General features: G+C 46.2%; 1 protein-coding gene across 2 annotated transcripts in view; it reads left to right on the forward strand.

Annotated features, from left to right (window-relative positions):
* The window catches only part of LOC116478506 (zinc finger protein 136), a 370,760-nt gene that overhangs the window by 337,381 nt on the left and 20,634 nt on the right, over positions 1–12,745 (forward strand). The window contains exon 1 of one of the 2 annotated variants that reach the window (XM_032169785.2): positions 2,261–2,385. The exons of the other annotated variant lie outside the window; for it this stretch is intronic. Coding sequence (XP_032025676.1) covers positions 2,383–2,385 — 3 coding nt within the window. The 5' untranslated portion in view covers positions 2,261–2,382. Of the gene's footprint in view, positions 1–2,260; positions 2,386–12,745 lie in introns of those variants that run through there. 2 annotated transcript variants of the gene reach the window in all.

Raw genomic sequence — 12,745 nt, forward strand, 5'->3', positions numbered from 1 at the left:
CGCCCGCCTCCTCCTCCCAAAGTGCTGAGATTACAGGCGTGAGCCACTGCACCCGACCTTCATTAGTGGTTTTACATAACAGTTTGTTAATGTCGAAATAATAGTTTGCTGGCTTCTTCATTTTCTCAAAGGAATAATTATTTGCCAGTTTTAAAATCCACTTAAACCGTCTTGAAATTTTTCTCTTCTACTTTATGGTAAACACAGGAGGAAAGTAGGGGCTCTGCCGGATTCTCATTCGAACACTGGGATTGAGGGTGTTTGCCTCATGGAACTGAACAATGTGGGTGAAAAGCAGGTGAAAAACTTGCAGGGGGCAGCATACCCTGAGGCCGGTGATCCACACTAAGTCCAATCTGGAGCCTGCAAAGGGAGGGAAAGGGGGCTCCCCTGATTGCTTCCTGGGCAGCCTGCCTTCCCCTGTAGGTAGTCTCCAGCTGCTCAGAACAGCTCCAGGAGTGTGGATTCTGAGAAGCTGCAGAGCCCTGGAAAGCAGGAACTTCACAGGCAAATGCACGTGCGGGTTTCTCTCCTTTCTGAGGTTGTACCTCTAGTTTCTCAAGGTAGTTTTCTGGAAAACTTTTTTTTTTTTTTTTTTTTTTGAGACGGAGTCTTGCTCTGTCACCCAGGCTGGAGTGCAGTGGCGCGATCTCGGCTCACTGCAACCTCTGCCTCCCGAGTTCAAGCTATTCTTGTGCCTCAGCCTCCCCAGAAGCTGGGATTATAGGCGCCCGGCTAATTTTTGTAATTTTAGTAGAGACGGGGTTTCGCCATGTTGGCCAGGCTGGTTTTGAACTTTGAACTCCTGACCTCGAGTGGTCCGCCCGCCTCGATCTCTCAAAGTGTTGGGGATTACAGGCATGAGCCACTGTGCCCAGCCTTGATTTTTCTATGTATAGAGTTGCTGCAGTCAGGTTGTAATTTGTATATGTGAAGAAAATATGTAAAAGTCATATTTAGAGACTCATTTAGGTAGCGTTCCAGAGAAATGGTTTATGAGCTGGAGAGGTCGGAATTTCAAGGGGCTTAAATTGACCACAGGTGAGAGTTTTCTGCTGGTGTAAATTATTAAGGTATTGAAGGAGGGAGCGTTCCCACATTGTGATGCTGTGACAGGAGGGCATGTTGAGCTCCCAGAGTTAAATCCTTAGGTTTCCTGCCTCATCACCAGGGTCTAATGTACTCTGTGGCTCCACTTCAGCAGTCACTGACTCTCAAGCTTGGGAATACATTTTACCTTCTGAATTCATTTTTTCCTTTTTAAATGTTCTGAAGTGCCCTGCTTATCTGAGCTAGTTCAAATTTTTTGCTTTACTTCCCTTTTGATTTCTTTACAGAATATTACGGAAATAGAACTTGTTTTTCCATGCATTTAATAATTTTATTCACTTGTTGGCAGTTTTTTATTTTCTTGGGTGAAAATGAATAGATTGATTTGGGAGGCGAAAGTGGGAGGTTCACTTGAGGCTAGGAGTTCAAGACCAGCCTGGACAACAAACGAAATCCTGTCTCTACAAAAAAATTAAAGAATTTGCCGGGCTTGGTGGCATGTACCTGTAGTCGCTACTACTCAGGGGACCGAAGCGGAAGGTTCGCTTGAACCCAGGAGATGGAGGCTGCAGTGAGCTATGATCATGCCATTGCACTCTAACCTGGGTGGCAGAGCTAGACCCTGTCTCAAATAAATAAATAAAGTAAGAAATAAATAAGTAAATAAAGTAAAAGAGAGAGAGAGAGAGACAGAAAGAGGTATGGTACGAGAAAGCCTTGGGCACGCTTCCCATATCCTCATCCCAAATTTCCGATCCCTGGGAATATCACGCCCTTTCTTCTGTTCTAGTCCTGCCTGGAACTCCCTGCGCACACCTGTGACTCCTCATGCAAGAGGTAGATGAAGAAATGACCCACTGAGTACAGGAAGTATCTCCTTTGGTAAACCCGGATAAAGTTCTGCTAAAATGCAAGTATCTCCCATCTCCCCATTCCCCGCAGACCAAATACAGTGAAGGGGACGAGGGGAAGAAGTCCACCCTGCGTTTGAGGGCTGGGGCCAAGACCCTTCATTCCCGCTTCACTCATCTGTGCTTCACATCTCCTGTCATTCACATCTGTCAAGATGCAGGGGGCAGAGCCCGAAGCTGTACCCAATCAGGGGCGCCGGGGCGGAGCTCTGCGATCGGTCCAATCAGGCGCGCCGTCGGGGACGCAGCTGCAGACGTTCAACCTTCTCGCGGGATTTTCATTTCTCGCGTCTGCCGTACTTGGTTTCGCTTCGCTGGTCCCAGAGGCCCAGAGTGGCTCTCCTGGAGTCTCTGTGGCGCCGTTCCCTGTACCTGCCTTGGGATCCGGAGGGAGGAAGCCGGGACACCCGGGAGTCAGGAAATGGTGAGTGTATCGGGCCCTGCGTCCCGAGACAGGGAGGAGGGGCTGGGTGGACGACCGGAACTGGCTGTGGCGGGGCCCGGGCCTTCCCGTGGGCGACTCTGGGTCTGCGTACCGAGTCCCTCTGGCGCAGCTCAGCCGTTGGTACCCTCCGCCGCAGGGTGGGGCTGGGCCGGCAGCCGGGACCCCGGGCGTCCTTGTCCCGCTCTGTGCCGCGATTGCGGCCCCGGTCCCGGAGCCCCAACTCTCCAGATTGTGCGGAGGCCACGCGAGGGTCATGGAGTGGGGGAAATCCTGACTTGTGCGTGGAAGGAGCTGTGGTCTATGAGGTTCCCAGTTCCTTTTCTCTCCACAGAGGACACCCATTTTTCCCTGAGTTTTCTAAGTGTATGGGATGCAGGGTCCCAAATCCTCACTCCGTCCCCCAGCCTGCTGCTTCCAGGGCTTGCAGTAAATCCCCAAATTTCCGGTTCTCTTTTTCGCTTTTGCAAACGTCAGCCTCTCCCCTTCTATTCACGACAACATTAGCAACCGCTTCTCCTGTATTCTACATTTCAAACATTGTGTTTTCATTGTTTATTTTTCAACAAAGCCATGGATTACTCTTTCATCAAGATTTGTTTTCTGTTCATAGCCTTGACACTCCGCTGTAAAAAACCTTTGTGCTTGTCCTTTTATCTTCTCTATGCACGGATACCTCATCAGAATGTCTTTGAGTTGAGGTTCTCCTTTGGAATCTTTACAGGGTGATATGCCTTCAGCGCCCCCTCCTATCTATTTTTTCCTGGTTCTGGGTTTCAAAACTGTCTGGGGCTGACTCAAGCTGCCCACAGCTGCCAAGTCTCTTGGAGGGTCTAGTGAATATTGGGTCTTGGGTGGCTCTTCCCAGTGGACAGTTGAAATAGAAGGCTGGCAGAATGCCCTGGGACTAGGATAAATCTAGCATACCCTGCTTCTAAATAGCCAACCCCTGGGGGCACTCAGCTTTTCCTCCCCCAACCCCAGTTTCCATCCCTTGGAGACACATTAGTGGTCAGCCAATCAGATGCTGGTATTGAGGATTGAGAAAAGAACATTTTTTGTGTGTTTTGAAAGAGTCTCCCTCTGTCGCCTAGGCTGGAGTGCAGTGACGTGGTCTTGGCTCACTGCAACCTCCATCTCCTGGGTTCAAGCGATTCTCCTGCCTCAGCCTCCCCTGTAGCTGGGACCACAGTTTTGCGCCACCACTCCCAGATAATTTTCTTTTTTCTTTTTTTTTTTTTTTTTTTTGAGACGGAGTCTCTCTGTTGCCCAGGCTGGAGTGCAGTGGCGTGATGTCGGCTCACTGCAACCTCTGCCTCCCGGATTCAAGCGATTCTCCTGCCTCAGCCTCCCCAGTACCTGGGACTACAGGCATATGCCACCACGCCCGGCTAATTTTTTGTATTTTTAGTAGAGATGGAGTTTCACCGTGTTAGCCAGGATGGTCTTGATCTCCTGACCTCGTGATCCCCCTGCCTTGGCCTCCCAAAGTGCTGGGATTACAGGCGTTAACTGCACCCGGCCTCAAAAAAATAATTTTCGTCTGATAAATGTGGGTCCTTTTAAATGAACGGGCACATAGAGACATTCAAATGATACAGCAATCACCTTCTAACTCCCTGAAGCTATGAATTCATCTTTTCAAACAGCTATTGCCACAAATAGGTATAACTAACTTACTAATGCAGCACGGGACACTGGAACCCACACCCTATACCTTAACAGTGCATAGCCACGTGCTTATCAGTGTTACTTCTGTAAATCAGTGAGAATTCCTGACAAAGAACTTTGTATCAGCCCACATCTTGTCCCCCTTTTTCAGGCACTTTGGGTCATATTTTGTGCTTCAGCCTCTACTTTTTAGGGAAAAGATGGAAATGTTTCCTGTCGTTTGAATTCTCTCAGCCTTGTGAAGGGAGAAAAACTATCTCAGCAAGGTAGTGGAAGAACCTGAGAAACAAAATGCACTTCAGGTACACAGTGGGGCATAATGCAGTGTCTCTTGGGTGGGTGATCACTGAGCATTTCAGTGAGCACGATGGGGTTAGAGGGATGTCCCAACTGATAGACAGGATGAGCTCTGCTGACACTGGAGTCAGATGAATGTCTGTATTCCAGGTCAGCACTGCTTCTCCCTGGGATTGTTGCCTTAACAACAAGTTCAGCTTGAGTATTTCATTTAGTTGAAAGTGCATTTTATCAGTAGAGCTTCATAGAGAAGATAATGTATTTCCGAGGAGGTAGATTTCAGGGGGAAAGAAATTAGTCTTATATTCCACATTTTAAAAATTCTTATTTGCAAGGGCTTGTATGTGTATTTCTCCATGTTTTGGAGTAATTATCTACATGATATGTGTAGGTGCTGTGGCTTCTCACCTAAGAAGCAGAATCTCATTCCAGTACATTTGAGAGTCATGAAGCCAAATCTTTGACGGTCTGTGTCAGAGACACAAAGTCTACAATGTGTGTGTTCACAGTGGTGTGGATTTTATGCCTCAAGTCACTTAGAAAAGTGTCGTAGAAAACCTGGACAGTGCCCTTGTGTCTTCACAATAATTCTTTGTGTATTTATGGAGATGATTCTGTAATCTTTTGGGACATGGACCAATGTGTATCTCTTCATAGTCATATTCTGCACCATCTGTATGTAGCATGTCAAACTTAGCGGTGTGATCTTAAACTTTAAAAAAAAAAAAACTGGAAGGTCAATAAAATTTAAACTGCTGGCTGGGTGCGGTAGCTCACGCCTGTAATCCCAGCACTTTGGGAGGCCGAGGCAGGTGAATCACCTGAGGTCAGGAGTTTGAGACCAGCCTGGCCAACCTGGTGAAACCTCGTCTCTACTAAAAATACAAAAATTAGCCAGGTGTGGTGGTGGGCGCCTATAATTCCAGGTACTCAGGAGGCCGAGGCAGGAGAATCACTTGAACCCAGGAGGTGGAAGTTGCAGTGAGTTGAGATCGTGCCATTGCTCTCCAGCCTGGGTGACACAGCAAGACTCCGTCTCAAAAAAAAAAAAAAAAAAAATTTAAACTGCCTAACAACAATAACAACAACAAATTCTTATTTTCTTTTATTCTTTCCCAGAGCATGTGTAGTATATGTGTAGTATGTTTGTCAGATCTGTGTTCTGTTGGGTGACTTGAAATGGAATTCCGGGGCTTAACCTTGAGAATATTATCAGGGAAAAGAAATGGGGATGGGGAGAACCAACTCTTCTATTATGGCTTCAGAAAAATGAATATGGTTTCCCAAGAAAGTTAGTAGATAAATTGGAGAATTACAAAGATTCACCAAAACAACAATTTCTCTTGCAAGGTGGAGAATTTGTGACAGTGAATAACTGTTCTGTTTCCTGTTATTGGAACTTGGCAGATGAATTCTAAATCTTAGGGAACAGGACCTGGCAACAACTAGGAATCCTCTAATAGGATTTTTGTTTACCAAATGATTTGTTATCATGGAAATAGTAGTTAAGTGACATCTTTGTCTGAAAAGAGTGGATTCCTATGCTTTTTCTGTTCAGCTATGATGTAAATGTGCCTTAATTTTCTTCCCTCCCATAAACATTGAGATTGATTTTGCTGGATTCATCAAACATGAGTCATCAAACATGGGTATTTTCTTTATATATCCACATGAGGTATGTAAAGGGAAGTGGGTAGCCTTGACTGGGGTGCAGAGGCCTGAGGCCAGCGACTCCAAACTGAGGCCAATCCAAAGGAGTACTGCATAAAGGAAGGCACCAAACAAATATAAGATCTGCAAAGATCTGAAAGTTTAGGCAGAAAAGTGTTTTCTTTCATAAGAAGGGGCAAGCAAGATTAGAAAGAAGATGAGGAGGAAGAAGGCAGGATGGAGGGTGCAAAATCAGACCTAGATCAGAGCATGTTTTATTCTGAGGTTATTCTGTTCTTAGGAAGTGTTGCCTATTTGTTCAGGCTGAGAGTGGGTCAAAGTTAAGGGTCTGGAGGAAATTTACAAGTCAAGGGCTTGCATCTGTGTTTCTCTATATTTTGGAGTAATTATCTACATGATATGTGTAGGTCCTGTGGCTTTTCACCTAAGAAATAGAATCTCATTCTAGTACATTGAAGAGTCATGAAGCCAAATCTTTGATGGTCTGTGTCAGAGACACAAATTTAAGGAATGTTTGGTTAACAAATGTTTTGTTCCCACTGATCAGTGAAGACAAAACCGTTCAGCTAATGTTTTATGAAGCAAAGAATGGGCATTTGTAGGCCTGATGCCGTGGCTCACGCTTATAATCCCATCACTTTGGGAGGCTGAGGCCAGAGGATAGCTTGAGCTCAGCAGTTTGAGACCAGCCTAGGCAACATTGCCAGACTTTGTCTCAAAAAAAAGAAAAGACCGGATGCGGTGGCTCACGCCTGTAATCCCAGCACTTTGGGAGGCCAAGACAGGCGGATCACCTGAGGTCAGGAGTTCAAGACCAGCCTGACCAACACGGAGAAACCCCGTCCCTACTAAAAAAAAAATGCAGGTGCCTGCCACCACACCCCGTCTCTACCTAAAACCTTTCTACAAAAGACAAAAGCATCTAAGTCTGCCCCTCAGAGACTTTCCCAATTTGTACAATTTATTCTACAATTAAACTAATTCTGTGAAAGCAAAGCCAAACTGCTAATAATGTTGAGTTTTACTCAAGCCCTATAATCCAGTTAAATAGATAGGGTCATAGAAATCACTGCCCCATTAACCACTCAGTTCTTTCTGTTTTGCAGAAGCAGACTCACGCAAAGATACCTTTTCCATTACTTTATGGCCTTTTTTTAAAAAAAAATAACAAAGCCAGATACTGACTACAAATGCCCATTTTTTTTTCTTTTTCTGTTTTTTTGTGTGTGTGTGAGACGGAGTTTCACTCTCATTGCCCAAGCTGGAGTGCAATGGCGCGATCTCGGTTCACTCTAATCTCCGCCTCCTGGGTTCAAGCGATTCTCCTGCCTCAGCCTCCCAAGTAGCTGGGATTATAGGCACACACCACCACGCCCGACTAATTTTTTATTAGGGTTTCACCATATTAGCCAGGCTGGTCTCCAATTCCTGATCTCAGGTGATCTGCCTACCTCAGCCTCCCAAAGTGCTGGGATTACAGGCATGAGCCACCGCGCCCCCGACAAGCCCCATTTTTGACCACAGTAAAGGGGGAGAGGCTGGATATTGAGTTCTGTTAATGTAAAAATTCTGGAATGAAGACATTCGGAGAGCTTCCTGGTTGGTGAACACAGTGATGTGCTAGGAGGGTGGTCTCAAGTCCTGTAGGGAAGGGGGTCCTATACTTCCTTCCCTGGAGGGTCTGGTGAATATTGGCCCTTGTGTGACTCCTCCCAGAGGACAGTTGAAGTAGAGGGCTGGGGCCTTCCAGGGGACCCCCACTTCCCTGGTCCTATATATCTTTTCCATTTGGCTGTTCTTGGGTCATCTTTTTTTTTTTTTTTTTTTTGAGCTGGAGTTTCACTCTTGTTGCCCAGGCTGGAATGCAATGGCAGGATCTCGGCTTGCTGCAACCTCCACCTCCCAGGTTCAAGCGATTCTTCTGCCTCAGCTGCCCAAGTAGCTGGAATTACAAGTGCCTGCCACCAGGCCCGGCTAATTTTTTTTGTATTTATAGTAAAGATGGGGTTTTACCATGTTGGCCACGATGGTCTCGAACTCCTGACCTCAGGTGATCCACCCGCCTTGGCCTCCCAAAGTGCTAGGATTATAGGGGTCATCCTTTATAACAAACTGGCAAACTTGTGTTTTTCTGACTTCTGTTAGTAGTACTAGCAAATTATTGAAAGTGAGGAGCGTTTGTTGGATTTATATGCAGTTGGTTAGAATTAAGGGTGCCTCCACTCCCCCCTGCTGTACCACCCTCCCAGCACACCAGGGCTGGGACTGGCATCTGCAGTGGGGGCTGTGTCCTGGGGTGGGCCCTGGACTTGTGGGGTCTGGGCTAATGCCAGGTGATGTCAGAATTGAATTACTGGATCCCCAGCTGGTGTTGGAAAGTTAGTTGATACTGAGCAGTCTCCACATATTTGTTGTCAGAAAAAATGACATCACAGGTCAGAACCTTACATCGACTCTGGGTGAGTGGTTGCTGGTGAGAATTAAGACCCTGGAGGAGGGAGCATTTCCACACTGAGGAGGGGACAGTAGGGTGAGTAGTGCTCTGAGGATTATATTTTCTAATTACTCAAATATTCCTCACTCATTGCCTAGGAGGAGCCACTCTGAGCTACATCTCCACAGTGAGAGTGTAGTAAACTTTTGAATGTCGGTAAAGGTAAACAAATAAGCCTTGGGCATTTCTGGTGTGTCTCCCTAATTTCACCCTTCTTCTCTGTACCCAGAGGTGACCACAGTACTGATTCTGATTTTTTTTTTTTTTTTGAAACGGAGTCTCGCTCTGTTGCCCAGGCTAGAGTGCAATGGAACGATCTTGGCTCACTGCAAGCCCAGCCTCCCGGGTTCATGCGATTCTCCTGCCTCAGCCTACCGAGTAGCTGGGACTTACAGGCGCCCGCCACCAAGTCCAGCTAATTTTTTTGTATTTTTATTATTATTATTATTATTTTTTTGAGACAGAGTCTCTCTCTGTCCCCCAGGCTGGAGTGCAGTGGCGTAATCTCGGCTCACTGCAAGCTCCGCCTCCCGGGTTCACGCCATTCTCCTGCCTCAGCCTCCCGAGTAGCTTGGGACTACGGGCGCCCGCCACCACGCCTGGCTAATTTTTTGTATTTTTAGTAGAGACGGAGTTTCACCATGTTAGCCAGGATGGTCTCGATCTCCTGACCTCGTGATCTGCCCACCTCGGCCTCCCAAAGTGCCGGGATTACAGGCGTGAGCCACCGTGCCTGGCCCTTTTCTTTTTTCTTTTTTTTTTTTTTTGAGATAGCGTTTCACTCTGTCACTGAGGCTAGAGTGCAGTAGTATGATCTTAGCTCACTGCAACCTCTGCCTCCTGGGTACAAGCAATTCTCCTGTCTCAGCCTTCCAAATATCTGGGACTACAGGTGCACGCTAGCACACCCAGCTAATTTTTGTATTTTTAGTAAAGACAGGGTTTCACCATATTGGTCAGGCTGGTCTCGAACTCCTGACTTCACATGATCCACCAGCCTCAGCCTCCGAAAGTGCTAGGATTACATGGGTGAGCCACCGTGCCGGGCCCTGATTCTGATTTTTTTGTTATTTATTTATTTATGAATGGATGAATGAGACAAGGTCTGGCTCTATTGCCCAGGCTGGAGTGCAGTGGCACAATCTTGGCTCACTGCAACCTCTACCTTTCTGGTTCAAGCCATCCTCCCACCTCAGCCTCCTGAGTAGCTGGGACTATAGACGTGCACCACCACGCCTGGCTTATTTTTGTATTTTTTGTACGGATGGGGTTTTGCCATGTTGCCCAGGCTGGTTTCTGAGTCCTGAGCCCAAGCAATCTGCCCTCCTCGGCCTCCCAAAGTGCTTACAGGTGTGAGCCACCGTGCACTGCATCTTTTATTTTTTATAGCTTTATTATTGATTTGTCACAGAGTTTTGGCACTTGTAAGTTTTCAGTAAGTTGATATTAACATGAATATGCTGAAAAGGTATTTTTGTGGTTTCTTTTTTTTTTTTTTTTTTCCGAGACAGAGTCTCACTCTGTCGCCCAGGCTGGAGTGCAGTGGCGAGATCTCGGCTCACTGCAAGCTCCTCCTCCTGGGTTCATGCCATTCTCCTGCCTCAGCCTCCTGAGTAGCTGGGACTACAGGTGCCTGCCACCACGCCCGGCTAATTTTTTTGTATTTTTAGTAGAGATGGGGTTTCACCATTTTAGCCAGGATGGTCTCGATCTCCTGACCTTGTGATCCGCTCGTCTCAGCCTCCCAAAGTGCTAGGATTACAGGTGTGAGCCACCGTGCCCGGCCTTTTGTGGTTTCTTTGCCTCAGTCCATTGCACACATGCTGCTGTCTGAGGCTGTGGGTCACCCAGGTTACTAACCATTCCACTGCTTGATTTGAGTTGTTAGTATTTTATCTGTTGCCAATGTAATTGTTTTTGTCTCCAAGTGCTAATGCTTCATAAACTTCTTTTTTTTTTTTTTCCTTTGAGGCAGGTCTTCTGTCGCCCAGACTGAAGTGCAGTGGCGCGATCATAGCTCACTGCAACCTTGGCCTCCCAGGCTCAAGCAATCCTTCCATCTCACCCTCCCAAGTAGCTGGGACTACAGGTGTGCGCCACACGCCTCACTAATCGTTGTATTTTTTTATAGAGATGGTGTCTTGCCATGTTGCCCAGGCTAATCTCGAACTCTTGGGCTCAGTACTGGGATTATAAGGCATGAGCCACTGTGCCCAGCCATGCTTCATAAATTTTTTTTTTTTTGAGGACCCAGGCCAGGCTGGAGTGCAGTGGTGCGATCTCAGCTCACTGCAACCTCTGCCTCCTGGGTTCAAGTGATTCTCTTGCCTCAGCCTCCCAAGTAGCTGGGATTACAGTCACATGCCACCACACCCAGCTAATTTTTTTTTTTTTTTGAGACGGAGTTTCACTCTCGTTGCCCAGTCTGGAGTGCAATGGCAAAATCTCAGCTCACTGCAACCTCCACTTCCCCGGTTCAAGCAATTCTCCTGCCTCAGCCTCCAGAGTAGCTGGGATTATAGGCATGCACCACCATGCCTGGCTAATTTTGTTTTTTAGTAGAGACAGGGTTTCTCCATGTTGGTCAGGCTGGTCTCTAACTCCTGACCTCAGGTGATCTGCTCACCTCGGCCTCCCAAAGTGCTGGGATTACGGGCATGAGCCACTGCGCCAGGCCCCACCCAGCTAATTTTTTTTATTTTTAGTAGAGACGGGGTTTCACCATGTTGGCCAGGATGGTCTTGATCTCTTGACTTGGTGATCTGCCCGCCTCGGCCTCCCAAAGTGCTGGGATTACAGGTGTGTGCCACCGCACGCGGCGGCTTTGTAAATTTTTTATACATTGGAAAAAAAAATCCCTGGGATGTAGCTTATAGATAAATTCAGATTGACTTGGGAATGCCAATGGAATATGTGGATTAACCATCTGACCATGTATGCATGTGTATTTACTCTTTATAAGTAGTTCTCTTTATTTTTCTCTCTGTGATTACATGTTGCTTTTTACACTAGGACTGAGCATTTTTTCTGTGTGGCCTTTCATCTTCTGTAAAATAGTTTTCAGTCATCTTGTCACATTAAAGTCATTTGTATATTTATTGCTTCATTTCTTCCCTTTTTTCTTTTTTTAACGTACTCTGTAGACTAATTCTTTTTCATTTGTAGGGATTGCTAATATATTGTTCCAGGGAGTGATTTATCTTTTCACTCCATTCTACATTTTGATGGACTCTTTTAAATTTTTTTGTTCGTTTGCTTTTTTGGCCGCCTTCTGCATGCAGCATCATCAAGGGTGGGGAAGGGTACTCTTCTTGATTTTAATTGAGTTGACTTTGGCTCTTCCTTTCAGGCCTACTTAATTTTCTTGTAAGAAAACACTCTAGGGAGTGTATATTTAGGGCAACTTGAATCCGTGCTCCCAGGTTAAATAAAGAACACTCTCCCTACTGTGAAGCTGGAAAAAAAATTGTAACTTATGAAAGTTTGCTACTCTTTAAAATTTTTTAATTTTTTATTTTTTATTTTCTCTCTCTCTCTCTTTTTTTTTTTTTGTTTGGAGACAGAGTCTCGCTCTGCCACCCAGGCTGGAGTGCAGTGACATGGTGTTGGCTCATTGCAGCCTTCGCCTCCTGGCGTCAGGCGTTTCCAGTGCTTCAGGCTTCCGAGTAGCTGGGATAACAGGCGTGAGCCACCACGCCCGGCTAATTTTTGTATTTTTAGTAGAGACAGGGTTCCTGACCTCAAGTGATCTACTTGCCTTGCCTCCCACCATGCTGGGATTACAGACGTGAGCCACTGTGCCTGGCCTGCATTTGTTTTTAACAGGTTTGTGTTTTTCTAATTTGATCTTGTTTATAGCTGGAGACTGGCTAAAACTTTATCCCTGTCCTGGTGAGGCTCTGGGGGATTTCTTGGAGGATATTTACAATGTGCCTTTCAAGGGATATTTCTTCATTCTGTTGGAGGGCCTGATGCCTAGATGTTATACCCATAACCAGGTGTCCCTCTCACAGCACACTTGTTTATACTTGCTCTGTACAAGTAGGCACTTTGTAGATCTTGTCTGACCGTTGTCAGTTTAATCCTAGACTAGAGTAGCCACTAATCCGGTATCTATTAGTGGCTAATAAACACTACCACTCTGTTCCTACCAAGAGAGCCCGGATTGATAGTAGTTAGGTTCAAATAGTAGTCAGGTGTGTCAGTTAG

This window comes from Hylobates moloch, unplaced genomic scaffold, assembly GCF_009828535.3.
Source record: "Hylobates moloch isolate HMO894 unplaced genomic scaffold, HMol_V3 SCAFFOLD_12, whole genome shotgun sequence".
Taxonomy (NCBI): Eukaryota; Metazoa; Chordata; class Mammalia; order Primates; family Hylobatidae; genus Hylobates; species Hylobates moloch.